The 26,904-nt window shown below is 33.3% G+C and overlaps 1 protein-coding gene across 3 annotated transcripts in view; it reads right to left on the bottom strand.

Moving 5' to 3' along the window:
• Positions 1 to 1,025: 1,025 nt before the first annotated feature.
• LOC126819777 (cAMP-specific 3',5'-cyclic phosphodiesterase 4D) overlaps positions 1,026 to 26,904 on the bottom strand; it is a 127,260-nt gene continuing 101,381 nt past the window's right edge. The window contains exons 1-8 of one of the 3 annotated variants that reach the window (XM_050548000.2): positions 20,737 to 21,216; positions 9,317 to 9,504; positions 7,375 to 7,473; positions 6,710 to 6,874; positions 5,841 to 5,940; positions 5,187 to 5,464; positions 4,710 to 4,892; positions 1,026 to 4,335 (exon numbers count right to left, since the gene is read on the bottom strand). In XM_050548000.2, the coding sequence (XP_050403957.1) occupies positions 3,997 to 4,335; positions 4,710 to 4,892; positions 5,187 to 5,464; positions 5,841 to 5,940; positions 6,710 to 6,874; positions 7,375 to 7,473; positions 9,317 to 9,504; positions 20,737 to 20,863 (1,479 nt within the window). In that variant the 5' untranslated portion in view covers positions 20,864 to 21,216 and the 3' untranslated portion in view covers positions 1,026 to 3,996. Of the gene's footprint in view, positions 4,336 to 4,709; positions 4,893 to 5,186; positions 5,465 to 5,840; positions 5,941 to 6,709; positions 6,875 to 7,374; positions 7,474 to 9,316; positions 9,505 to 10,055; positions 10,076 to 20,736; positions 21,217 to 26,904 lie in introns of those variants that run through there. The other 2 variants (XM_050548002.2, XM_050547999.2) reach the window with 2 other exon arrangements.

Here is a 26,904-nt window from a genome sequence, read left to right as displayed (position 1 = left end):
AGTCTTCATTAAATTAGTCCTGTTGGTGCAGAAAAGTAGGACGTTAAAACACCATTCATTTCCAAGAGTAAATTTAAAGACAGAAATTCTTCACTTTTCTGTTGGTTCGTTCTTAAGGCTTAATGTCCGCTTCCATTTTGGGTGATATCACAGACACATGTTTCTCGAGAAACTTGCCAGAGGAGCCAAATGATAGGCTTAGTCGAGCATAGGTAGGAGACGCAAGATCAATTAGAAGGACTCCTTGATTCTGTTTCTTTTGGGTAAAGGACACAATGCCTTTATGTTTCATCCAAAGGAGTTGCTCCCGGTACAAGTAATAGAGTATTGCATAGGAGACTGTCCGAATGATGGTGAGCTTGCGCAGTCTGACCGACGTTACCATCAAGGATATGAACTTGCCATGGCTGGATGGCTCCAGGTAAAAGTAATAGAGTATTACATTGGAAACTGTTGAAATGATGGCGAACCTGCGGAGTCTAACCCACGATATGAACTTGCCAAGGCTGGATGGGTATGGAGGGTAAATCTGGCTGGAGTTGGTCCTGGGGGCCCACCACCTGCCATGTTCCTGTGGCAACAACCGCGAGTTTTACACACAGAGAGAGAAATGGGGTTTAACATCCACTTGACACATGCTAGGTGATTTTGGGACTAACATATGGTTCAATTTTATTTCAATAATTCGCTTGTGTGTAAGGTCTTTTAGCAGTGGGAGGAAACCGGAGGACCTGAAGAAAACCCACGAGGTTGAACAGACGACCCTACTCCTTGTCACGTACAATCAGGGAATTGAAACCATGCCAGTTGATTCAATGACAGACCTTATGATACAGCGCACATGTGCTAACCATTTGAACATACACCTCCCACCCCTGCGAGTTTTACAACATCTAGCCAAGATGTATGGAGTTAAAGTGAGATCAAGCTTTATGTTGAAGATGACCACCTGCCTGACTTTGGCCCGGTCATTTCTGATCCCGAGTCCAGTAGAATTGGCATCAAAAACAACAAAATCAAAAATATGGATTTGTAAGAATTTTATTCTCCACTTGGTTAAATGACTGGTTTTTCTAAAAAAAATCCAGTTTTTTAAAAAGGTTTATTAGAAATGGGTTGACAACTATGTGAAATAAACATCTTTAAATAACAAACTAATTATTCCTTTTATATCATCATCAGTCAGTAATGTCGTTAATTTATAATAAAACATTCAATTTCAGTCCTGATCGTCATTCGAGGGACTTTTTATTTATCCCATGCAAACTACAATATTGTAAAAATTGAATCTCTTAAAGGTGTACAAGTCAAATATGATTCAGAATTTACAACCATAAGATGAATTATTAACTTGTTTTTGTTTTCATACTCAAATAATCAATTTGAATAGATTTTGGAGTTGATCAGGAAATAAAAATTTGATATTCTCCGAAAAAATACGAATGACGATCATTGACTTGAAAGATAGTCTTGCTTTCTGAATTTACACGTAACAGCATTTTCAAAAACAACAATTTTTATTTTTATATAAAAAGAGACGTTAGTAATTAGAATAAATAACGGACCAGATCTAGAGATAGAAATAAATATGTCAGAGAGGGTCTGACAATTTTTAGTAAAAAAAAGAAAACAACCAGTGACATGGATGACCACGACAACAAGGGGAAGAAACAAATAATTTATTATAATAACAAAATGATATGTTTGAGTTTTCGTTACAATCATTCAGGTTTATTTTTCACAAGATTTCTATGGTTTAAATATGCATATATACCGGTAGTTAAATATAGTCAAATTCTTTCATTCATGTATGCAGGTGATCAGCCTTAAATCAGCTAAAATTAAAATGCATTAACCGAATCAAAAATTTCAGAGAATACGTCTGGTAGTTGAAGGTGTATCCTGGATCAAATCTTTTCAAGGAATATGTATGAGCTAAGTCTGGATATCCTGTTGAATTCAATCCAGATAATTCATTTCATTACGTTTATAAATAAATTTCGGTGTTTTTTTATTATGTGAGCAAGTTAACTCAAGGATATAAATCAACTAGGATGAATCAGATTACAGAAAATTTGAAAGAACTAAATGGTATGACATGGGTGACCAATTAAAACCTCATTTACATGGGTAAAATAATTTCTACGAATTTGAAAGCCGGAACAAAAATGTCCCTATTCAACTTCTCTTAGAGTGTTTGTAACAACCCAAAAATCTGGTAAATGAAATTTGATAATAAACTTATGTATAAATTTGAATATCCTGACTCGAGGGATAGGCTTATTTCGTAAAGAAATTTTCTCTTGACTTCCCATTGATAAAAATAAAAACCAAGGTCAAGTCAAAATACCAGGGTTGTAAATAATATTGAATGATTTGCCAATAGAAGATCGAAAACATCTATTATTCATTATACAAAAGGGTGTTTTGACTTGTTATAATGTCCTCAAGGATTTAACGCCAGCACTGATAGTCTGATCAGATACTTAACGGAACTCCTGTTTTTATCCCTTTTTACTTTTTTAAACAGTATCTTATGTCTGTCTTTCAATGATATTTTAATCAGACAGTCACCCAAAATTCTTCCTTGTTTTTGTCACGATTTATTTTAAACTTAAATAACAAAGTCAGTTTATATCACAGTTAAGTACAAAACAAGGGTCTGGAAAGAAGGGGATAACGATGGGGAGATTGTAAGGATTTAGGGGCAGAGGGTGTGTCGGGGTCGGGGGTGGTTGGGTTGGGGGGAGATAAACAAGTCACAACAAATTTTGTTAACTTTGGATGAAATAAATAAAACAGAACAATCCTGTCAGAGTTCTATAAATAAGAATTAATTTTACGTTTTCTGACGACTCATTGAAGTAGAGATACAACGACGTAATTTGAAACCCTTGCTTTTAAACAATTTGTTAAATTAATGTGAGTTAGTTAGGTCATGCTTTGATGAAATAAATATAAATAAACAAACAAACAAGATGCTAATAATAATCTCACACATCCCTGAATCACGCTTCACTTCCATCCACACACACACACACGCTCACATTTACACGCGCATTTATTCAACACATAGAATGGAATGAAAAACACAAACGAATATTTTTTCTTGGTTAAAAGTTAACAAATTCCGTAACAACACTAGTAACAACAAACAAACAATATTAACTTAAAAAGTAATTTTTTTAAGAGTCCATTTCGAAAGATCCGTGTTAATTAATGAAGAATCGTCTAATCTATGTTATTCATTCAATCAAGTCATCGATTAATTCACAATCATTAATTATTAATTAATTATTAATTATTATTAATTATTTCAACAAACTGGGGGAATTTAAACACTATGTATCACAGTTTAGTTGAAACGTAAAAACATCGTATAAATAACCACAGATAAATTAATTAAGCCGAGACAAATACGATTGGTCAGTCCAAAGAGTCCATACTGATCACCTGACCAATCAAATCAGCTCAAATCTGTTCAAATACACAAAATGGCCATCGTTCATTATTTAGGGAGCACACATTCAAATGAGTCAGTTGGCAGATAATTGTTCAAATACTATCAAAGCAACCGTAACGTCATATAATATATATATATATATATGCACTTTAATAAAACAGTTCTTTTCTATTCCACAGCACAATGCATCAGTTTATCACTTCACTATAGGTACTCATAGTCGCATTGATGACACTCGACAGTTTATCAGTTTAAGAGTTACCTTCTCCTTATTGAGTATAAGTTTGTAAAAATTCATAAAACGTGTTCGCCATTTTTCTACCTGACACAAGTTTTAGGTAAGAAAAAAACACCACCATGGCATTCCACTAGAATTAACACTCCCTGAGATGGAGCCAGCGGTTCATGATATATAACAAAACCACTCTGTAAATTAGAGCATGCTCTTTAAGATGACGTTACTATGGTGACCATACAAATGACCTCTCTAAGAGACTCCCTAAAACAAAGAGTTAGGAGAGCTATCACATGCTTCATTTCTTGTCCAAATGTCTGTTATCCTTTGAGCCTTTCGAGTCCTTGTGACTATCGGTGACTCGAATCACTAATGTGTCTTTATTACTAGAATCCCCCTTCCCTTTATCCTCGTCATCCATGGGGAACTGAAACTTTGTTTCCTCCTCCTTCTCGTCACCATCCTCTCCGTCGTCGCCTCTCTTAGTGCAGAAACTTGACGAAGGACTGATGGGGATCATACTCTGGAACCAATCACGATTATCTTCTAAGGTGTCCAAGATATCTTGAGCGTCTGGATATACAAGATCGGCCCACGTTTCCCATAGCGGATGAACAATATAATCTATAAATCCAACCTGAAACAATAAAGAAACAACAAATTTATTATAATTGCTCGATTGAATATCTGTTTTAACAATAATTCATAGGTCCTTTAAGTCTTATGAACAATTAAAATTTGGAGAAAATCCAGTCCGATTGGTGCAGACAAGTAAAACTTTAAACACCATATAATTTTCTTTTACTTGCAACACGTGTCTAATTATTGACCCCAATTAGCTTTTAGTGCATTTACTTTAATCAACCACCATGAAGTGTATGATGTATGGAAAGTAATATTCAAATTTTAAACGGTTTGGACTCTTTTTAGTGCATCAACTTCAACTAATACCGTAAAGTGTTTGAAGTAAGGCAATTTAACTTCAGTTTGTAAACTGTTGATGACTCTTACCTGAGATTTTTCAATGGTTGCTGTTTGTCTATCACACATCGGACTGATATCTAAACCACGCCTTCGTTCAGCATCACCTTGTTCAAAAAACTCGTTCATTATTCTATCTGTCCACATTTTATATAATTCTAAAGGTTTTGTGGGATTGCTCAGATCTGAACAGTGAACCATATTCTGTAAAACCTGCAACAAGAAAGGAGAAAAATTAAATGAAAATTCATTTTGTAATAATATTTTGTGTGGTCTTTTTTTTTTTGATTCAGGAGTTCATTCGCAAACATTCAAGGCAAGCTAGACAATATACTTTCAGCTTCTGATACCAGTAAGGCCTTAAACGAAAGAGTTTGCCACCTTAAGAAACTATTATAACATTCTGTCTTTTTCCTTTTTCTACACACACTATCAATTTTTTTGTGCCCTATCCTATGGACATAAACTAGTAATTATTTGATCTTAGAAAATCTTGGATTATCCTACCTGGATTCTATCTGTGTAGTTGTCGAGCAATAAAACACCAGATCCAGCCACTTTCTTCGTTTCCACCATAGTTTTAAGATCAGCCAGTAACGTCATATGTTTAGACATGTCTGTAGCTAGAACCATGTCAATCACCATTTTACGAAACGTCTGGCGTTGTTTTTTACCCAAGTTAGCGATAATGTCACAGTTTTCTTCTTGTAGAAGTTTAAACGCTACAGCCAAATGATGATTCTCTAAAACAGATTCGTCGTTATACATCAACGCTAATTCTGAACCTGGAAGAAAAGAACCCAAAATTATACAATGAAATGATTGGTTTTAACGATATTTTATTTCAAGTATGTGTATATACAATATTGATATAATGATTTTGAAACAAGCCAAAGATTATATAAATTCATCTCCATGGGATTAACGTCATATTTTTCTGCAGGCACCATGCAGTGTGCTATGTGGAGAATTTTGCCTGGACGGCCGAGCTACTGCCTACTCTGTTTTCATATTCCAACTATCAGGGGGTCCTTTACGTGCACACCAACTTGAGCCAAACTTAGTGCCGGACAAAATGACAGGTACTAGAGGGATTGTTTCTGACAATGTCTGTGACAGGTGTCTTATTTAAAGTCTTGAAAACAAAATTCATTAACTAACCTGATGCCACAAGGTACTGGTTTGTTAAACCTGGATGATCAACATCGTGAATTGCAGACGCAAAGATTGCCGCTAACGTTTCTAAATCTGTGAATACATTCTGAAAAAACAAAATATCATAAAATTGAGATAAATTATTTATAAAAAAAAATCTTTTTGGCTGGGGGTAGTTAGCTTTAAAAGATATGGTTGTAGACAGAAAATCTGAAATTTCAGGGTTTTCCTAAATATTTATAATCATTATGTCATCATTTTATCTCGGACAACCTTTAAATCACAAACTATGTCGTAAAAACATATCTCTCGGGTATCCGGTTTCTTTTAATCATGCAGATGTCAGTAACTTTAACTGATAATTTTATATTCCAAATAAAGATAAAACATGCTGGTAATCCGCGTGAATGCCAGGAATCTGGGACTAAATTTAATATGTCTAATTGTGCCGACATGGACAAGATATAACCGGTTAAGCGAATGGAACGAACATAGAACCAGAATCAACCGAAATAATCTTTCTAAAATGTCTTTAGCAATTAAATATCAAATAAGATAAAAGAGACATATAAATGTGGTCACATGTGTTGTAACGTCCAATCAAATTATTTCTTCCTAATATCTCCTGGTCATGTGGTATTATGTCCAATCAAATTATTTCTTTCACTTAAATGGCTGTACACTTTTTAAGAACTGTATATTTTTCAGTTAATATTTACATGTTTCATGTGCTAAAGGGTTCAAGCATTTGCCCCTCCACTCTCCCCTTACCCTTTCTCCATATCCACTTAAAATAAAATACATGTATTGTAATTACCTCTACCCTTTCACCCTGTCCCTTACACTATCCCCTTGAAATAAAATATTGTAATTACCTCTAAAGCTGGTACAGAGAGTAGAACATGTGTCGATTGAGTGACGTCTGCTGCGTGGATGGAATTATGGTATGGCACATCATTATGATAATGTTCCTCGAGATGCAGCAAGTACGTTACTAATGTCGGTGCAGGGATTTTAAACGTTTTCATTAAATCTCTGTCCTGAAATCAGAAACAATCCAAAAATTATATTTTGAAATCCAGGGGCCCTTTTTTACAAAAACTTAAAACTAAAACATTCAGATTAAAAAAATTTTAAATTCATAAAGAACAACCCAAAATTGTAATCTGACCAGTAGTGGAGCAAAACATGATGTAACATTGAAATCAATTCATGTTTTAATAGATCGAGCTGGATGATAGACATTAAAGGTCCAGTTAAAGTCAAATCTACATAATTTGCATGTAGAAATACGGGCCAGCAATTACATCAGATATGTTATTTATAGATTGAAGGACAAACATGCCAAGTTTCATGTTGATCGTACTTGAACTGCTGGCGCCTTAAGCCTTTTTTCTCAGAGCTTCGCCCAAAGAGGAACAAGATAATTTGCGGTATTCCTAAAAGATTGTTCTTGATACAATACAATTTATTATTAAGCTATACAAATACACAGGTAGAATATTATATATTGAGTAATACAAAAGGTAGAATAAATTACCTGAAATATGGTGTAGACAACAGCTGTAAGGGGTTTGTTATTCGAGTATGTTGCTATTTTAAACATGTCAACTCCCCATTTATCTATCTCACCTAAATACTGAAAATATACAAAATAAAACAATGGTTAATACACTAGGTAGATTAACATTCCAAGTGAAGCCATCATTCCGTTCAGTTATAAGTCATGTCTGGTGCCATGTACAAGACAGGGCATGCTAATTGGTCCTAGAGCAGTTTTTTTTTATTTGTATGTGGAGTTCAGATAGTGATAGGTGCCATATGTGGGGCAGAGTACATTTATCTTTCTGAAAAACATATAACACTCTTTGTTTATTTTTGGAATTTAACATAGAAAACTTATTTTGTTGCAATTTGTCTTTGTAATCTTAAGTGAAAATCTCAATTCAGTTCGTTCTCTTAAACTCCCTTCGAGATTAGAAAAGCCAATTCTATGAAAATCTCATTTAATTTAGATATTCAAATATATTTCATTTATTTGATTTGAAATGAAACAGGAGTTTTCCTTTTGTTTTTATCTCTTGACTTTTGTTTTATCTTTGCTCTTTTTCCACCAGACAATTAAAAAAAAATATGTTTAAACTTCTTTACTCAAAAGAAACTAAAGCGCAAGAAAATAGAGAGTGCAAACGGATTAAGACCTTAAACTATTTGTAGAGTCAAAAGGTGAAGTGAGGTAATTTACAAATGCTGGACGTGAAAGATACCAGGAAGAGCACCGAGCGTTACTTCTGCGTAACTCACCACGAATTACGAACAGTTTTTAACTCTCGGTCAACAGTCAAACAACCTTGGGAATTCCAAAGTCAATATTTATTTGAAGGGAAAACAGTGTTTGTTGGACAGGCAAAAGCCAGATATTAACCAAAAAAGAACAAATTCGCTCTACGTCAAAAATAAGTAGTATCAATAAGGACCAAGTACTGTGACGTACAACTTTGCGTGACTTTTGCTAGAAATATTTCTTCCTCCGTAAAAAAATAAGTAGACTCAAACACCGTTCTTGTAGCGTATTTATAACGTAATATATTTACCCTACAAATTACTCAAAGTTTTCTGTCCGTAAAAGTCAAGCAAATTGTTAGTTCAAAGGACTAAATACGTCCCGTAAAGAATTGCCAGAAACCATTACATCTTATAACGAACACCTGCTCTTATCTCTGTCAAATGAATTCCTTATTTTAAATTCTAGGAATAACAATTTTTTTTAAACCTTCAATTAATATGTTTTGATTTAGAATATATCATGCAATCAAACACCTGAAATTCTGAGATTGTTTGATTCCCTGAAAACCTGACATTTTTTTTAGGAGTATCACAGATTAAGGTTAATCTGTTACATGTAAATCATGTTGGTTTTTCTTTATTTTTACATATAAGAAGCAACAAAAGAGAGATTAGAAATGATGAAACAACTTAGGATTAGATATATATCATAAACTTAATCCAATCCAACAACAATTATTAGCGAATTACAATTACAGATTAACTGCCATAACGTGTATTCGATTACTATTTTTCAATATTTTTGATATTGACATCAAATCCCATTCCTATGTATTACCCGCAGATTAGATGAGATAAATACATATATGCAAAGATTATCTTTAAAATCTTAAATACTTTAAACACAATTCTTCTATATTAAAACCACTTTTGTTCGGTCCTCATTAACTCAGCTCAGAACGCAGGATGTTAAACCTCATATCATTTCACTAGTCAGGGTTTGTTTTTTTTAAATGTGCAAGAAAGCAAACTATACAGATAAATCCTCTAGCTGTTAACGCTTTGCATGTTCATATTTTTATACTTTTAAAATGTCATTTTTCGGGGAAAAGTTTATACAAAATATTTTTGGGGAAATTTTCATTTTTTCCGTCTCAAAATATTATTTTTTTACTAGAGTGCATAATATTACTAACCTTTGCTAATTCCTGTGGATGTGGAGTTTCTACTCCATATCGTGGAACGATACCGGTAAAACTGTTGGCGTGTTTAAGCTTCCTTACACCGGAGATCTGGGACATAGGTCGATTTGGTTCTACAGTCTCTGCCACTTGATGAACTGGGTCAACCTTTAATGTTGGTAGATCCAATTCCTGTTGCTTATCTGAAGAGAGAAAAATTCAAAATTTTAAAATCATTGTCTGCCAGTCTACTTGGAAGATACACATTTGCTACGCACATCAACATCCTTGTATTGTTATTGTAACCCATAGAAACCATTTCAAAGACATACAGTAAATGTCCTTGGGGAACAATCGCAATTAATGCATGTTTACAAAACATAACTCACACAATTACGCCTCGTAACTATTTTCTTTTTATCGTACACTTGAGTTTTGATTTCATGTATCATTTGTAAAGGACGCAAGGCAATTGTCCATATCTTGTGAAAGAAAAGAAGAGGAACAGAAAAAAAAACAGAATGAAAAGCTGCATCAACAGTAAAATGAACTCAATGCCATCAAACAAACAAAAAAACTATAAACAAAACGATGACGACAAAGACGTGGGCAGTGACGTCAGTTGTAGCAAGAACATCAAATAGCCGGATCAAATTTGTGTATTTTTTAACAGAAAAGTTTGCCTATGTCAATTAGTTGTTGATTTTGGTTGTTTTCCTGGGTCGATCAAAACATACACAATAAATCCACTCACTTTTAAACTTCTTTTTACGATTAACGGAAAACTGGCATCCGAAAAACAGAGATTTCAAATTCAGTTTAGAAAGTATCATATCAACAGCTGACGTCATGTTAATTCCAAAGTGTTTTCTTTGCAAGAAATTATGTTTCAATGTCCTTTATGTTATACAGTTATGTTTCACAATGTAAAAACAATTCTTATCATGAGTGTTTTCTTTCCTAGAAATTATGTACCTATTTACGTCACACAGCTGTGTTTCAATCAAGAACGTTTTCGTTCCAAGAAATTCTGAATTTATGTCCTGATGTATAAAACTTGTCTGTATTTCACAATGTGAAGTAATTCTGATGAAGACAGTCATACAGAAAGCTTTATATCTATGTATACCCGTGACTAAGTTATCAAAATATGCAACCTTTAAAATCAATAATTCAAAATTAATCACCTCCGATTATCCAATAACACAATAAGTGATTCAACATGGTTTGAATTATTTGAAGTTGACTTCACATATACGACAGTATCAAAAAGACGCATCTGTTCGTCTGACTTAATGCTAAAACAACAGGAAATAATTTGTAGAAACAAACCAACGCAATAAAAGACATCCAACAGCTAAAAGGGTAGGAAGCCAGCTTACAATTACACCATTAGCAATGATGAACGCTGGCAGTTTGACGTCAATAAGTCAAAAACATAAGAACCCTGATCACTAGCAGTTATCAGTTATCAATTAAAATTAACGAAGGCGTGGGGTGTCATACTTCATCTCAGGCTAAAGATACCGTCAACATACGTCATTATTATTTCATCTTTAATTAAAGGAGAGGAATCCTTATCTGTATCCGTATCTTTATTGTTAAAATTAACTGTGGAGTAGTAATCAGGCAAATACAGGTGCTTCATCAAAAGACCAAATGGAACCATTGTTATCTATCAATTAAATTCTTGATGACTAATTCCCTTGATGCCTATCCTCCCAAAATGATTCATTTTGAATAAATTCTCATATTGACAACAAAAACAAATATCCTTGGCATATTATTAAAAATATAATTCACAACAAAATTTAATAATGAAGAATTAATCATAGCTTATTATCAATATCAGTTTACCATATCCTTGGTTGGCATCATTAAAATATTAAAAAAACAACATATTGAATCCCAAAGGATTAATCATAGCTTTATAAACAATATCAGTTTACCTTAACGAGCTACAATTCTTGAAATTATTAGTCTACCTTACAAATGATTTTAACAGAATCAAATTTTCTGTGGGGCTTTTATTTACAACCCAGCTTGTAAGCATGTCTGTAATTGCATTTTGATTATTTATAACTTCCCTGAAAATTTGCAAGGACGAATATTTTTAGCTACTTGTGTAAACAAGAACAGATCATGTTAGAGTGTGTACCTGGGCCCTAATTATAATGATTGCCAATTCAACTTCCTGTAATTATTCGACAGGTAGAAAATCAGGTTGGTGTAACAAAGGTAGAAACCAGGTAGGCATGTCATGTTTATTCTTTGTTTACTGCCACAGAATATGCAACAGGATTCAATACACAATGATCCCCCCCTGCCAGACATCAAAAGATTAAAAACATGTCTAACCAGGAAAGAACCGCAGAATCAGAAAGTAATCTGAATAAAAATGAAAGAGGACTATTTACTTTGTCTTAATTAACCAGCCACATATCAAATGTTTCCATCCGGCTTATCCAGTGATTATATGCCCTAATGAGTTAAATATGATTATAGCGCAATATTTTTCCTTTTATCTAATGATGTTAATGTATTTGTTTATTTTACATTAAAAAAAAATAAAAATTACAGAGCTTTAGGCTTATGAACTAGCATTATTAAACAATGAATTCTTTGTAGCTGCCTACAGATTTGACATAAATATTATTAGTCTGCCTAGGGCTTCTCAGGGTTTCTGACTGCCTACTGTCTGAAGCATCCAACAAATGACCTTAAAATCACATACGTCATGGAAGACACAGTCTTAACATAGGGTTCATATTGTATGTCATAGCTTACGCATCAATATAATAATTCTACTTTGAACAAAAATCCATTGAACTTTGTGTACCGTTACTTCGCTTGAAGTTCTCTTTCATTTCGGGATATAAGTAATATATTAAATGCATAAATCAAATGGGGTTTAACATCTGCATCATAAAGACAAAGCTTGAAATTAATTAATGGGATTTTTTTTTCTCACATATTTAACAATTTTTGTTAGGATCCCTAGCCAAAAAGGATAGTCACTATTTTAAAAACAAAATTTCTGTAATTATGTAACAAATGATGTCAAATGTTTATTCAATTATTTGTTTGTTATTGTTTTATATCTTTTAAAGAGGAGTGTCAATAAAAAATAAAATTTAAAAAGAAAAAAAAAATTCATCCAAGGTCTAAATGTTTGATACAGATGCATAGTACATGAAAATAAGGGTGGTCTCTTAGCTAGACCATAAATTTAAAATTTATGTTTTTTTTCATCATGAACAGCAGGGACCTAATTTTATTAGGAAGGTCACTGGCACACTTTTGCTCATGTTACCCTGAGAATTGCCACTATATAAATCATATTTAGTTTAAAATACAACAAGATGAGTTATTACTTAACAGTGGTGTTTTTATAAAGTTATCATAAATCTGCTATGTTATGTACACCATTAAATACATCTCCCTTTGCCTGCTCATTTTTTAATATTATCACAAAGATTTTTTATATCTTAAAATTTCATTATCAATAAATTAAATCGGTTATAAGCTTGTGAGTTTTTTAATTCAAGAAAATCTGAATGAGATTTGACTATTTTTTCCCCTTCAAATTCAACATGTTCATATTACAAATATAGGCCAACAAAGATATTTCAATTTTAATATTTTATTATCAATAAATTGAATTGGGTAAGCTTGTGAGAGGCCAATTTTTAACTCTGATAAGTTTTATGAGATTTGGATTTTTTCCCTCAAATTTATCATTTTTTGATATTATAAATTTTTTCGAATGAAAGAAATCCGATAAGTTTCTGACGTGTTAAAATGTACTAATGACCTTTAGTACCAGCAATTTTTTTTTCTTTCTTTTTACACAATTTTTGTAATGAGAAAAGTCTGTTGGACTAATTGTTTCTCTTCGTTTGTGTTATGATTTCGTTGTCAATTCTTTGATAGCAGAAATCAATAGTTAAACCATGTGTCATTGATTCTGAGATCATTTATATCTAGGTCGGTGCTGACGTCAATTCTACGTCACGACAAGATGCTGATTCACTTAGTACTATCATTTACAGACTATTAGTCAGAGATGAAAAACTTTGGCATCAAAGAAATTAATAATTCACGACCTTCAACAGGAAATTTTCAAAACTGCATGTGGCAAAAATGCCTGCAATAATTTGAAAATCTTAAAGTCTCTGAGATCTTAACACAGATTCCAATAAATTCAATTAGGGTTCCAATACACCTTAGTTGTAAGATCGGGGCTAGGACCGAATTTCAGACATTTATAATTACATGAAAAAATTGTCTACAATAAAGCCCATGAATTTACAAGCGCTGGGTATCTTAACAGAGTTTAATAAATTCAATTAGGGTTCCAAAAAATTTAATTTACCAACAAGGATCAGAATTTGTTGAACTTTTGATCTTTTCGGTTATTAGTTGTGATTCATGTCGGTCACTGGGCTAATTTTTTTAGACTTTTGACTAAATCAAGGAACAAAGTAAGGCAATCTGATTTTCTTTTTAATATTTTTAGGAGAAGAAAAAAATCTGGTTCATTTCATCTGTAATTAGATTATGGTACACGAAGTGTGTTGATAAATAGCAATTAAGGTTGTAATATCTAAGGATCTTGTTCCACATGCCAATAATTCCTGCTGTCACAACATTATCTCTTATTACTTTTAATCTATGGCTGGAAACAGATGGATTCTCTGCATGCAAATCCTATACCAGTTGACCAACATATATATATACAGAATCAGATTTTTGATATTTTTTTGATATTTATATACAAAAGGTATTTGTGATATTTATTTTTAATTTGAATTTGACATTCTATTATAATTGTTATTATTGTAGCTATTCATATTTAGTTTGTCTCATGTAGAACACCATATTTGGCACAAAATATGGCCTGGTTGGTGTTTAAACACCATTTCATTCACTGTAAGCAAACATAAGTATACATTTGATCAAGATCAGTCTGGTTGGTGCTGACGGTGCCATTAAATATCATTCATTATAAGCAAACCTATATACAGTTTGACTGATTGGGTCAAGACAAGGATCAGAGATCAAGATGTACAATAGAAACATAAACTGTCATTTATTCGAGATAATATCTCACCGCTATCTATCAAATGTTTCTTTTCATTAACACCAATATACTTTGAATGATATATCTATTCCCACACCTGTTTCGCTTGGACTACACATACAGATAATGTATCAAAATACGGTCAGTAGAATTCGGACAAGTAGGCAATCAAAGGCGATGAGGTCAGATTGCAACAATGTTACCATTTCCAGTAAATATATTCAACTGACCAATACAAACAAAGGATATAAATAATAAAAGGTCAATTAATCTGATCAATCGGATTCATTCTAAGATTCTGGGTCAAATATGTCCAGCTCTGTCTGTTAGCGTTACAATAGGAAATGGATTGCAACGGATATTACAATGACATATATAATTGGTGTACGAGATTAATTTATCTATATATCCCTTTAATTCATATGTATATACATGTCAATTCTATAGAGTTATTAACCAACATACTTGGAGCTAAACCCTCTTCTTGAATTACATTTACATGTATTTCTAGAGCAATTGATACCACTCCTCATTTAATACAAGGTACAATTTTATGGATACACAATTACTGAGTTTAATACTCAGTAATTGTGTATCCATAAAATTGTACCTTGTGTTAATATGTTCAATTACTAAATGCCAATCAAAGAAGACACTCCTCATATGTTTGGAATAATCTGCTGTTCTTAGGTATTGTGACTAGAACAACCGATACCACTTCTCATTTGAGGATTTCGTATAATTAACTAATTCTGATGTTCTTTGCATACTGTGCTTACTCTTTTCTAGAACAACTGATGCCACTTCTCAATGGAGGAGTTCATGTAGTTAACTAATTCTGTTATTGTGAATAAAACAATTTCATGTTAGAAGGAGAACTACAGCAATTTATTGCATATGTCAATATCAAAATAAACTGAATTCTAGCAATTTAAAGATGAAATTTAATCAGACATAATATTCTATGAATTTTAACTTGATTAAGTATCTTTGAACAAAAACATGCAGCAAATTTTTTGTAAACATTCGCACAAACAGGACGAGCTTAGTTAGATATTGATGTAAAAACTGTAAGATCAGGTTGGGTTTTGTTCTTTAAAAGATTAACATAAAACAAAGATCATCTTTTATGCACTCGTCGTAACACACTTGACCTTTCTGAGTTGCATTGCTGACATGCGACCACCGGGTGATTTCATGTTCAAGCAAACTTGTACAAGGAAACATCAAGCACAACTTCTTTAGCTTTTACGCGTATTAGCCAACCGAGCACACATAATACTACAAAGCTTCACCAGAAGTTAGGTTTACATTGGGCTGTACACAAGGTAAAGTACAATCAATATAGGCCCACGTAATAACTAGCCTTAACCACAAAGGGAACTTATATGTTTTCCATCAACCGCTAAATCAAGCTAAGAAGTCTGCCAACTGTTCTACAGTGCCTTAGGGTACAATCTTTTATAATAACATCATACAATTCTTCTGGTTTCTTGGCCAAATATTCTCAAATCCTTGTTTGGTTCGTATGTTAGAATTCATAGTATGTATCCCTAACTTGCACTTTTAAAGCCTTATCTCTAACCTCAACTCCTTGGCCAAATACTCCCAAATCATAACATTCAGTTAGAATTGATAGTACATATCCCAAACCTTATAGCCCTATCTCTCACCCCCATTCCTTGGCATAATACTCCAAAATCATAACATTCAGTTAGAATTGATAGTGCATATCCCAAAACCTTAAAGCCCTATCTTTCCTTCCCATTCCTTGGCCAAAAACTCTCAAATCATAACATTCAGTTCCTATAAGTTATTATATACATGTACTGGTATCCCAACAGTGCACTTTTAAAGTCTTATCTCTGCTCCCCATTCCTCAATAATCTGGCATTCCTGAGATAAAACCATCATAATTAACGTCTAATTTATAAATCTCTCCGATAATAAAAAATCTCTTATAAAAAAAACTAATTCTGAACCACATATAAATCTATTTTTACCTAGTGGGTTGAAATACGAGTTAGAATGTACGTAGGTAGTAGGAGTAATACGATAACACATCTTGGTAAATACAACTCCAGACTGGGTTCATTTGAAATACCAAATTTTTAACCAACTACAGATGTACTGATGTCATCACAACATACCTTATAAAGAAATCTCACAAAAAGAACTTAAAGAAAAGACGCAAGATTTTAATAGTTTTGGAAAATAAAAAAAAAATTTAATGTTTCTGTTTGAACTACAATATTCATCAAAATATTAAAATTTAAATATGAATGCAATAAAATTTTCTAATGATGCAAATACTGGCTCAAATATTGATGAATTACGTCTATGACAGAAGACATTTTACGTTCGTTCGTCACAGATTAAGTCATAACTATGTGTTTTGTTTTTTTTAAAATGTGTCATTGTCTGCTTTGTCATGGATGTCGCGCCATGAAAATTCCATAATCTTTTTTTTTTTTTCAAGTTAATTTTAATATCGAATCAATCAGGATTCATTGAAAGTCAACCATGACAAGACATATTAATAAAAATGTTTCTAGCAGGAAATGTGACAAAGTGATTGACAAATCTTTCACGTTTTTTGGTGATGTTTTTTTGGCAAAAGTGGGACAGATACATCACATCACGGACACAAATCGCTAAAGGTAGACATAAAAAATGGACAGACTTGATACCAGACGGAAACCTTCAGATTTAAAAGATGAATTAATCAATGGCCGAGCCGCAAGAGACCCGACATCTATGCATGCATATCTTATCCTTCATAATGACGTTGTCACTGACGTGGGTCAACGCCTAGTGGTCCCGACATTAAATCCTGGAGAACAAATATACATGACATGAAAACTTCAATTCTATGACGGAAAGCTTTTTTTTGCAAGACGTGTTATGACATATCAATTAATGTATGTAAGTTTATGCGAAAACCAGAAAATTGTGTGAAGTCATTGGTTAGTCAAGATGACAAGATTTTTGACACAGAGAATAATTTACCGGTATTTAATGTAAAAGTAACCACATATTTTTAAAAAAAATTTCATGTTATGAAACCTCTGTTAATAGAAACCGCAAGTTTGTGCAAATTCATTGGCTCAGGTGCAGTTATACAAGAGATCAGCCCTTGGCGTTTGTAGATCTTAATTAACATAAGGGTGAGTCAAAAGTTAAAATTAATACTGTTCTAATCGCTAACAGTTTTTATTTTCCTCGATTTTTATTACCTCATCCGCACTCAATAAATAAATAATTTTCATAGATAAAAGTCATAAAATAAACAACATGCAGTCTGTCTACAATGTACTATTAATGTTAAGAGGAGAGCAATTGGGTTTAATGTCCACTTGACACAAACTAGGTCATTTTGGGACAAACATGAATAATCTGGCATGGTAAAAAATCATAACTTAAACTTAAAACCATGAAAAGAATTTCATCACATGAATCAATCTGACAATAATATCACCAAAACCTATAGCAGACATTTATAGAATGACCTGCAAGAATAATTCATGCAATTTATGCGAGACCTTGTCTAGCAAGTTTCTCTGGGTAACTTGACATCATGTTACTGACTGGTTTTAATACCTACTAACCCACTGACGTTTTTTTTACTTCTCATTTCGCAGACATTAATCTGTCAACTTGAAAGATTGAGCACTTTTTGAAGACAATCTGGGCAATGTTTTGAGGTGACTTGCAGCTCCAGTTTAAATTAAAATAGTTTTTTATATAAGAAATCTGTCAAATAGACAGATATGCATCCTGCCCTTTAGATAAACCTGCTTATCCTTATACATTTCAAATGCATTACATACACTGAAGTACTATTCATAAGATTCTTATAAAACAAGTCTCACTAATTTGGGCCACCATCAGATAAAAAAAAGTATAATTAATTTGTCAATTCAGCTAAATATAAACATAATAAAATCACAATTTGAAGTCAGTAACCCCCCAAAAATTTCAAGAATTTTCATTTTGCTTTACATGCATACATTCAAGTACTTTCACACACGTCTTATAAAAACATCCCCCCAATTTGGGCCACCATCAGAAAAAATATTAGAGTAATTAATTCGTCTGATCAGCTAAAAATAAACATAAAATCGCAATTTGATGTCAGAAACCTAACCAAATTTTATTTTTGTTATTAAAGGGAAAGGGGACACTGATTTAAGAGTGATAACCGAGATATTCATTTACAATGTCACAACGAAATCATGAAATATCTCTCCCATTACATCAAAATATTATGATATCTGATGCTAATTCTAAAAATAACGCATAGGAAAGATGTAGGAATCCCACCTGTAACCTTGTATTGACTTTGTTTGGTTCGAGTTCTACACGTACGCTCGATCCACAGCATGTGTGTTTCTACTAACTCGATTTTACCATGGAGAATAAACTAACTGATCAGGTCTATTGAAATTAAAGTTTCTGAAAGTGTGATAATGGTTTAGATTGATAGTAAAATAGTTTTGAATTATGGGATATTTAAAGGTGTAATTATCACAAGTGGGTTAATATATCTTTCGTACATATCTGAATAAACAATTATCCCCTATTCCAATCGCTCGCCATGTTGCATAATGCATCGTATAAACAAATATGGCACGACAGTAGATCTACAATTCTATGCAACATGATCTAGATGTCGACTCCATATCAATTCGTAGATATATTCTTGACTTCCATCCAATGCAAGCTCTGGTGACATTCTTTTTCGTTCGTTCATATGTTCTTATTTGTACCCAATACAAGCTCTGGTGACATTCTTTTTTTGATTCTTGTTCAAGTGCAATTTCATTGCTAGAGGTTTTTTGTGCTTAACTTAAATACAATCATAGAAATGTATCTGTTTATTGGAGTATGTACCTATATGCACCAAGATAAATGCATCATTAGACTCCTGCATTTCTATCCTTATCATGCATTGTTATCATCTAGTGCTTTTAAACAACCAATTGACTTTCTTCGTTTTTTCGTATCATGTCATAATATAATTGTTTCACCAGGCTATTGTGTTCTATACGAACATACATCAGGTCATTATGTTCTAGTGAGAAACAGCCCGATTCTACTCTTAGATAACATAGGTGATCATATCAATTCATGGTTCTCCAAGTTCACACGGTCGATCTCTTTTAATTATGTTCTAGAAGAATTTCTAATTGCATCAATTACAAATGAAATGCAATGGAGTTTAACGTTTGTGCTCTGACTGGGCTAATGAAAATGGGTATACACCATGCATTGTGCTATGGGGGAAATTTTATCCAGAGGTGCTAAAGATTACTTTTATTTCAAATTCCAATTTTCAAGGGTTCTTTTACGTGCACGCCAACATATATTTTTATTGCACCAATAAAAACATCATATATAGCTCTATAGTTATAAAGTTCTAAAACAAAAATCAATTCTTTTCAACCTTTTACACTAAAAAAACCTATATTTTTAGAATGTGGAGCACAAACTAATTACCTGACATTCTCAGGGATAGCATGACCTTGTTTTGGTTTAAGAATAGACAAACTCGATTCCGTAATTTCTCTCTAACCTGATAAGTTGCCAATATTTCTTCTTCAAACTACACGCAACATTGAAAGAACTTCTACCTCTTGCGTTATTATCTTATCAATTTGCTTTAACGAAATGCCAAGTTAAGGAAATTTAGCTAACGGATGTTCTCTGAAGATCATCCTTTTTATCTTCTAAGAAATATGTTTGTAAATTCCTTACGCACTTACGTCAATGTCTTCGACTTGATGCCTCTCAAAGATTTTCACACTCAATATGATTATTCAACAATTTTCAGAAAGTTAACGGTGGGAAATTATAAATGCTCTGTAGTCTGGTTTCATGATTTATTAAAATTAATTTTTGGGATAATAACGAAAACTGCCATATCTTAATTGAAAATGCAGCCTGTCTTCATAATAACAAAGAAAATACTGAATGTGTAATATGCAATCACAAATAAAGTAGCTAAACTGCATTTAGGGACATATTATTTTAACTTGCCATTTTATGTTTCTCCATAATTCAAAAATCTTAATAACAGTATGACAGATATCTTCATAAAAAACACACATAATTCAAATATTCTAATATGAAACCGTTGGTTATGCATCATAAAACATACTTATAGTTTAAGGAAATTTAACACCAACAATTTTAACAAAACAATTCCAATTTTTCTTATATTTTAATGAGCAGACCAATGACATTTGTTGATGTTTAAAATTCAACAAAATTTATCACCAATAATTTCAATTTTACAAAAAGAATTTGAATGTGCAAAGGTCCCAATGTTTATAATAATAATGATACTTACAATCGTAACATGATCCCGTTAACCTGAGTAATAATGCTTCTTGTTTCATTGTGACTATAACACTATCAACACACTGCTGACATTGTCGCTGTTGCTCCACGATGGACATGGTGCATAAAACAGGCATTGCGACTAACTCAACACAATTTTAAAGTTATAATTATATCGTCTCTATCACAGCTAGCTAAAAATCATTTAGTCCTTTTATTTTTTTTTTCCCGCTGAAATTTGTCAAACTTAAAACAGATGACAAAAATTTCAAATTTTAAAATCCTTTTCTTGAGCAATAATCTAAAATTATTTTCACCACAAAAATGTATATAAAGTACTGGTATATATGAATAGATATATCACAAAATAACTATAAAATGTTTTCTGTATAAAATAATCACTATAAAACTATCAGTATTAACACATTATGCTGTATATTCCTTTTAAAAATAATGTGTAGTTTTTTAAGTCTATGGTTCTCTGTGTATGAGTATCAGTAACATCTGAGTGTAATGTGTAATGTCTACTGCTTTTATACATATCTAGCTATGGTGAGAGATTCAGAATCAAGCTAGCCATTTGATTGGTTAACGGTTCATGCTTGATGTAGGCTTGAGGTGTGTTTTGTCTTCCCGGCCTGCTAGTACTACTGTACATTGCTTTAGCTTGTAGATATCATATCTAGGATCGTCCAGGCATTATCACACCATATCGTTTGTATTGTCATGGATTGTGATCAGATCATCAAGTACTCGAATCAACTGTCATGTATTCAGTTCTTTGGTAGGGATGTATTGTTTGTTTTTTTTTTAGGTTGTTTTGCAAGACGGGGGAGAATATGATGTCAGGTTTGAATTAGATAAAGATATGTATATATATATATCATTTCGTTTTTTCTAATCTTTCAAAATATGTTAACACAAGGATTTTTCCCACATACCTGGGTATGTTTGTTAATGAAGCGGACATGATATATCGATAACGATTATCTGATAATTATCTTCAAATATTTAAAGATAGGAACAAACCACACTACTCATATGTATCATGAAAGTAGAAAATATGTTTTAATTTTATGCAATTAAATACACCTGGCTTTATAATCCCTTTATAAAGAATAAGCCAGGAGAGAGAGAGAGAGAGAGAGAGAGAGACCTTAGATCCAAAGCACACATAGCCTTCTCACCACCCACTTACAAAGTGGAAGCAGACATTAATTATTATTTTATATGTCTATGACACATAAAGATGGTGGTGTGAACTCAATAACAAACAAATATTAAAAGTATGTTTTATTGCATGACTTCTTTGATAGGCATTTATTAGTAAATGAAGATATTAACAGAAAGTACAATTTTATGGATACAAAATGACTGGATTTATTTGAATTCAACATTTGTATGAGACAAGAGTATCCAAGTGGGGGAAATGTTGCATTGTGATAAATTCCTTGATGATGCTTTTAGAAAATTGAGAGAGTGAGAGAAAGAGATGGAGTTTAACGTCCACTCGACACAAACTAGGTCATTTCGGGACTAACACAAAGTTCAATTTTATTTCAATAATTCGCTTGCACGTCAGGGTTTTCACGTACAACCAGCGATTCAAAACCACGCCAGTTGACTCAATGACAGACCGTATGATACGGCGCACGTGCTAAAAATTCGGTCATCCAATGCCCACGTAGAATTGTACCTTGTGTTGATTGTGTAGCGTGTTTAACTCGGTCATGTATGTGGTCTTAATGTAATGTATGTGATTAAAATGTAAGACGTGAAATAGGTATAATATATAGACAAAGCTTACGTGATATTGGTATAATACATACACAATGCTTATGACCATATCTATAATCTGTCTTCTGTTATCTAATACTTATAGCTTAATTACATAGATATTTAATTAATATATAAACGGGAAGTGGCTATTACTTGATAAAACCTTATTCTATAAAAAAGAGAGAGAGAGAGAGAGAGAGAGAGAGAGAGATTTAACAAACAAATAACAGATTTACTTTGTGACTAGTGACTAACACATTGTACAGTTTCATTTCAAGGAGAGAGAAATGGGGTTTAACTTCCACTCGACACATACTAGGTAATTTCAGGATAAACATATGGTTCAATTTTATTGTGGTTACAGGTCTTTAGCAATGGGAAGAAACCAGAGAAAACCCATAAGCTTGGGCAGACGACCCTACAGCTTGTCACATACTAGCAGGGAATCAAAACCATGCGACTTGACTCAATGGCAGATCTTGTGATCTAAAGCACATGTGTTAAGCAATTCAGCCACCCAACCTCCTTTCTTTAGAAGAGAGAAAAAGAGTTTAACCCAACCCAACACAAACCAGATCTTTTAGGGACTAAAAAGTCGAACATAAGATCCGTATAGCAATAATACAATGAAGCATAGGGATCTTCAGCAGCGCAAGAAAGTCCGAGATCACAGAGAAAATCCACAAACTTAAGCAGGCAATCTTATTCTATGGTGACTATAAACCCAGTTTCTACAATCTATGAACACTCAAGCCACCTAACCCCCATATAGAAAACTCAACATCAAATATATCAAAACATTATATTGAAATGTTTTGGTTTTCTACGCATGACTTCTTGGTTCAAAAATAATTAGAGAAAATAGAAATTTTATTGAAGTAAATTTTCCTTTAATGATAATCTCTCTTCTTTTTTATTGTCTTTTGAAGATTTAATTTGTTATCAAGCAGAGTAAGTTAATCCTCAAGTCAAATGAATTTTTTTTACCTTTGAAAAATTTAAAATCTTGAAAATAAAACAAACTATTTATAGACTGAGTGAATATATTAATTGATGTTTCAACAGATTTTTATTTCACATTCTTAGAGAGAAAATGATAGAGAAATGGGGTTTAACATCCACTTGACACAAATTAGATCATTTCAGGACTAAAATCTAAAATATGGTTCAATTTTTTATTTCAACAATTCACTTGTTTGGAGGGGTCTTTAGCAGTTAGAGAAAACCGAAGGATCAAGAGAAAACCCATGGGGTTGGACAGGCGACCCTACTTCTTGTCAGTACATGTGGAGAATCGAAATCACGCCACTTGACTCAATGACAGACCAAACGACTATACCTTGTCCATTGCCACAGCCTTTGCACCACTAAGACAGACCAAACGACTATACCTTGTCCATTGCCACGGCCTTTGCACCACTAAGACAGACCAAACGACTATACCTTGTCCATTGCCACGGCCTTTGCACCACTAAGACAGACCAAACGACTATACCTTGTCCATTGCCACGGCCTTTGCACCACTAAGAAAATGCTGATGATCTTTCATAGATTGAACACAGGACCTCCAAGCTAGCGAGCCAACTTCTTACTCACTGAGCCACCGGATCTCCCTGGGATTTCGAACCTGGGCCATTCTCCCAACAAACATTAAATTGTTTTTCATGAAATTTATTGAAATGAGGATTAATGTCCTACTTTTCTGCACCAACCGGGATAATGAAAAATTTCAAATATAGATTCTTTAATTTGAATGAGGAACCACGGTGGTTAAGTGGGTAAGACGCTGGCATTGACCGATTGCTGGGAAAGTTCATTAGGATTTTCCGACATGGTTTCGCCGTAAGTAGTCCACATAAAAGATCCCTTGGCAGTTGGAATTTGATGTAGGCTATAATGCCACTGTCTGGGCAAAATTTCCCTCATAACACACTGTATGGCATATGCCCGTCTTCATTAGCCCAGTCGGTGCAGAACCCTATTTCATTTCATTTGAATGTTCTAAATGCAACATAGACTTATTAAAAAAATGTCTTTTTGCATAATTTTTGAATGTGAACACCTGTTCTATGCTACGATGTAACATCTTGTAACCCACAAGGTTTTCATTGATAAAATATTTCTTAATATAAAAGTATTACATGTTTATATATGTGTGGTAAAATATTAAATTAAATTTCAACCCTTAAATCAATACAAGTTCTATACCAACATAATTCTATATTGATTTCAGAATACACATGTTCAGTAAATTTCAATAACAGTTATATGTATATTGAATTGTAGGTAGGATGCAGCCTACTGAGCGAGGGCCTTACAACACGGGACACTTGAGTGCTCGTAAACACTCCTTGGCAGTTGAAATTTATATTGATTGTCGGTACTCAGCGGCAACCCACTTGCATGGACACAACCCACTTGCATGAATGTAAATGAACGCGCTCTCTCTCTCTCTCTCTCTCTCTCTCTCTCTCTCTCTGCACTGTATCACAAGGTCTGTGATTGAGTCAACTGGCCTGGTTTCGTTTTCTGGTTGTACGTGACAGGGAGTAGGGCCGCCTGTCCAACCTCGTGGGTTTTCTACGGGTCCTCCAGTTTCCTCCCACTGCTAAAGACCCCTACGCGCAAGCGAATTATTGAAATAAAATTGAACCATATGTTAGTCCCGAAATGACCTAGTGGAAATTAAGCCTCATTTCTCTCTCTCCCTTCTCTCTCTCACTCATAAATAATAAAACATAAGCTATATACTGATTAAGATGTGTGTAAAGTTAATTCACTCTATGGCTTATCACCTTCACTTCATGGCCTATATTATAAGAAACTAACACATATATGGTGGGTAACATGACTTTTATCTCATTCACTCAAATTTCAAAGATAACAATTACAGGGATTTGCTTTTCTTAATGTTGAGCTTTCAATATTATAAACTTTCTCAGATAACTGTCAGAATACAAAATACAAAACAAAACCAAAAAAAAAAGGTTTAAAAACAGGTGATTTGAGATAGTCAAGATAAAGCAAAGAATTATACTTCTTTTAATCAAATAACTCGACGAAAAGTTTGTTCGTATTTTCTATTAAGTTTATTAAATATCAATGGTTAGAGGAAAAAAGTTTCGTCATTTTTTAAAATTTCAACTGAACAAAAGGCCAAGATGAGGATTAAGATGTGAACATCCTATTGTTAATCTTAGCGTTGCCGAGGTGTTAATGACGCGACAGACTACTAGGTCACATAAAATCTTTTTATCTCATCTTTCAAATACTTTAAAACCTATTATCATTATGTCTTACAAATTATATATAATTCTTTTTTATCTGCTTTTGTTTTGTTTGTTTTTCTACTGTCATTTCATTTTATTTGTTGTTTTTTTTAAATTTAATTTCTACAATTATGAAATGTTGTAGTAAAAGATTAAAACAAATTAAAAAATATGTCAAGTTATGGTTTCTATCTTTCTGTGCGGATATCTTTTGATATACGAATAGTTACATATAGCTGTTGATTTAAAAATATTAAAAGATGTTTTAAATATATTCAAAATAATTCTGAACTCACCCATTTAACTCTTTATGAAACTTACAAAACATATATCTCAGCAATGGGTTGGCAGATCTGTCGCAAATTTTGAATAGGATCCAATTTTACCATCCCAAATTTAACCAACCATATAGCCAAATCAAAATTAGTGTTTATACTGTTGGTTTCAGTTATTTTGTATCAGCTTCTTTTCATTTATGTGGAGTCACAATGGTTCAGTGAGTAGGATGTTGGCTCGCTAGCCTGAAGGTCTCATGTTCAACACCAGTGTTGGCCGAGAAAGTTCAGTGGTGCTGGACAGAGGTCCTGGCATGGGTCAATGTATAGTCGTTCGGATGTCCCGTGTAGGCTACATTTTGGGATGCACGTAAGAGAACCTTGGCAGATGGAATTTGATATAAGAGTAAGCTGTAGCGTCGCTGACAGGGCAAAATTTCCTTCATGGCACCCTGTATGGCCCAGTCAGTGCAGAATAGTAGGAGTTCAATTTCAAATGAAATTATACTGACTGAAGATACAGAGAGAGAGAGAGAGAGATAGGGTTTAATGTCCACTCGACACAAACCAGGTCATTTCAAGACTAACATAAGGTTCAATTTTATTTCAATAATTTGCTTAAGCAGTAAGAGGAAACCTGAGGATCCGGAGAAACTCATGAGGTTGGACAGGCGACCCTACTCCATTGTCATGTACAACTAGGGAATCGAAACCATGCCAGTTGACTCAATGACCGACCTTATCATACAACGCGCACACACTAACCATTTGGCTATCCCCCCCCCCCCCCCCCCGGAAGATACAGTCTAAAGACAATTGATTCTTTCAATAGTGAAGGCCATGCTTATTCTTTCT

The sequence above is a fragment of the Patella vulgata genome, chromosome 4 (genome assembly GCF_932274485.2).
Source record: "Patella vulgata chromosome 4, xgPatVulg1.2, whole genome shotgun sequence".
NCBI classification, from domain to species: domain Eukaryota; kingdom Metazoa; phylum Mollusca; class Gastropoda; family Patellidae; genus Patella; species Patella vulgata.
The sequence above is the reverse complement of the archived record's forward strand: the minus strand, read 5'-3'. Positions and strand labels throughout refer to the sequence as shown.